The sequence below is a fragment of the Alligator sinensis genome, unplaced genomic scaffold, assembly GCF_000455745.1.
Source record: "Alligator sinensis unplaced genomic scaffold, ASM45574v1 scaffold74_2, whole genome shotgun sequence".
Classification (NCBI taxonomy): domain Eukaryota; kingdom Metazoa; phylum Chordata; order Crocodylia; family Alligatoridae; genus Alligator; species Alligator sinensis.
The window spans coordinates 2,906,522-2,908,543 of NW_005841931.1; the positions used below are offsets into that span (position 1 = coordinate 2,906,522).

Sequence of the window (2,022 nt, forward strand, 5' to 3'; positions counted from 1 at the left end):
GTTTGAACCAGATGACCCCTGAGATCTATTCCAACCCTAGGAGTCTACAGATACAAAACATTTAGAGCAGAATAGGAGACTTTTGCTTGGATGAGGCATAACAGCTTTTGAAACTTTGTTCTTAAATTAGGGAGATTTGTAGGCTGTATTTCTTCTGACAAAGAGTTCTACAGCCTAGGCTGGATTGCTAATGAAGCTGTTAGAGACAGGACTCTTTTTTTTTTTACATAAATATGGCCACACCAAGAATATACTCTGTGGTATCTTAAGATAACTGCAGGAAGGGCCTCAAGTACAGCCAGCCAGCCAGGTGGAATGCTGGGCACCGTGGAACCTATAACTGAATCTTATTTTTTCTTTTCTTTCTAAATGTGAATACTAGAAGGATGGGTAATCTGGAGGGAATATCTGAGATGCTAATGGGGCACATTTAAGAATTTGGAAGCTGTAAACTTCTGCTAAGCATTAAAGTTTATCCTAGGAAAAGACATATGGCACTGAACAAAAAACATGGATTCAGATCCAACCTGTGAACTTTGGAGCAGCTGTCTATATTCATATCTGATCCTTATCATTATAATGGTCCATGTAGAACTCCCTAAACTTTGGAGTGAGGCATCCTAAAATCCTGAAATGTTTAGGGTCTCACTTCTTAATTATTACCCCCCCAACAACTTCCTCCTATAATCTGCGATGTAGAAAAGGTCCCCAAAAGTGTTATTTTTCCTTCTGGCTAGTGTAAGATTCTCCCAACAAGGCATAGTTGCTGAGCTAACAATAGCCCTGCCTAATGGGGCTTGTTTTGAGAAATTCTGCTCCTTTTTGAAAGGATCCTGCATTTAACTCTACATCTGACCCCAATCTCTGAAATGTGATTATGTATTGTACCAGAGATTTATTTCTACATAAGATAAGTTGAACTACAAGGCATTTTGAGTGAGTATGGTGGCGCCAGTCTGATCTCATTAGTCACAGCTACATATTCCCAAGGAATTGCCTTGCTGACATATGTTACTCCCTCCTTTGAAATGTAGCCAGCTGAAGTTCTATTAGGTATCAGCTGCCACACAAGGGATGTATGAAAATAAAGTGCATTTAGCATCATACAAATGAGTATAATTTCTAAATATTGTGTGTAGCAGCTACAGGCTGGCCAACAAATGAAACAAAGCTGTACACTTATCCACCAGACCTAGGCTTGAAAAAACAACTCAAATAGTACGTGGTAGGATATATCAAAAACTAAGAATACCTGTTAGTAGTAGCATGACTCTGAACTGGTCCATCAGTAACCTGCAGTATCTAATGATTGGTGGCATTGTTCTTCAATGCCCTTAAATATGTAACCCTTCAAGGGGAATTTGAATTTTGTGGTAGTCAGTGAGGGGATGTTTCACTGTACAACTAATGACCTGAGAAGGAACTGGTCCCTTGAATGTTGTGCACACTTGTGACCCCAGGCATCAGAGGCATAATTCAAAATGAGGCTCTTGTGGAAACTTTAGTGCATAGCCATGTGAGTCAAATATTTCAGAAAGCGCACACCAGAACTATAGTAATAAGGGGCTCATTGTTAAAAGGGTGGATGTGGCAAACTCAGCCTAAATGATCTATTAAGAACATAGAATGTTATGGAAAGCCTCTGATTTTGTTCCTTGGTAGGGGTACAGAGACTGTAGGGAACATATTTTCAGAGAAATGAAAGTTGAAAACCATGGGTTTTTTTATTTTTCAGCCTGGAGATGTAACCTACCCTTTAACTGCAGATGGAAAATTTGTGTATCATAAGACAGATTTATGTGCCACTTGGGAGGTAAGCTGCCAAAGACTTCCTACGCACCTCATGCACAGCTATTAAGGGAGTGTCCCCACCGTCTGGGTTGAGACACATTGACAAGGCAGCTGACCAGACTCCACTGACTCCATGGATAAGTAGGATTTCTGCTAGCATTGTTGTTCAGTCTGTGTCACGCTCATTAAAAAACTGTGTTGCTTTAGAAGCCAGCTTTTTACTTTTCCCTA

The 2,022-nt window shown here is 40.2% G+C and overlaps 1 protein-coding gene across 1 annotated transcript in view; it reads left to right on the top strand.

Annotated features, from left to right (window-relative positions):
- The window catches only part of AKR1D1 (aldo-keto reductase family 1 member D1), a 35,656-nt gene that overhangs the window by 17,926 nt on the left and 15,708 nt on the right, over positions 1-2,022 (top strand). The window contains exon 4 of the mRNA XM_006019533.3: positions 1,736-1,813. Within this exon, the coding sequence (XP_006019595.1) occupies positions 1,736-1,813 (78 nt within the window). The remainder of the gene's footprint in view (positions 1-1,735; positions 1,814-2,022) is intronic.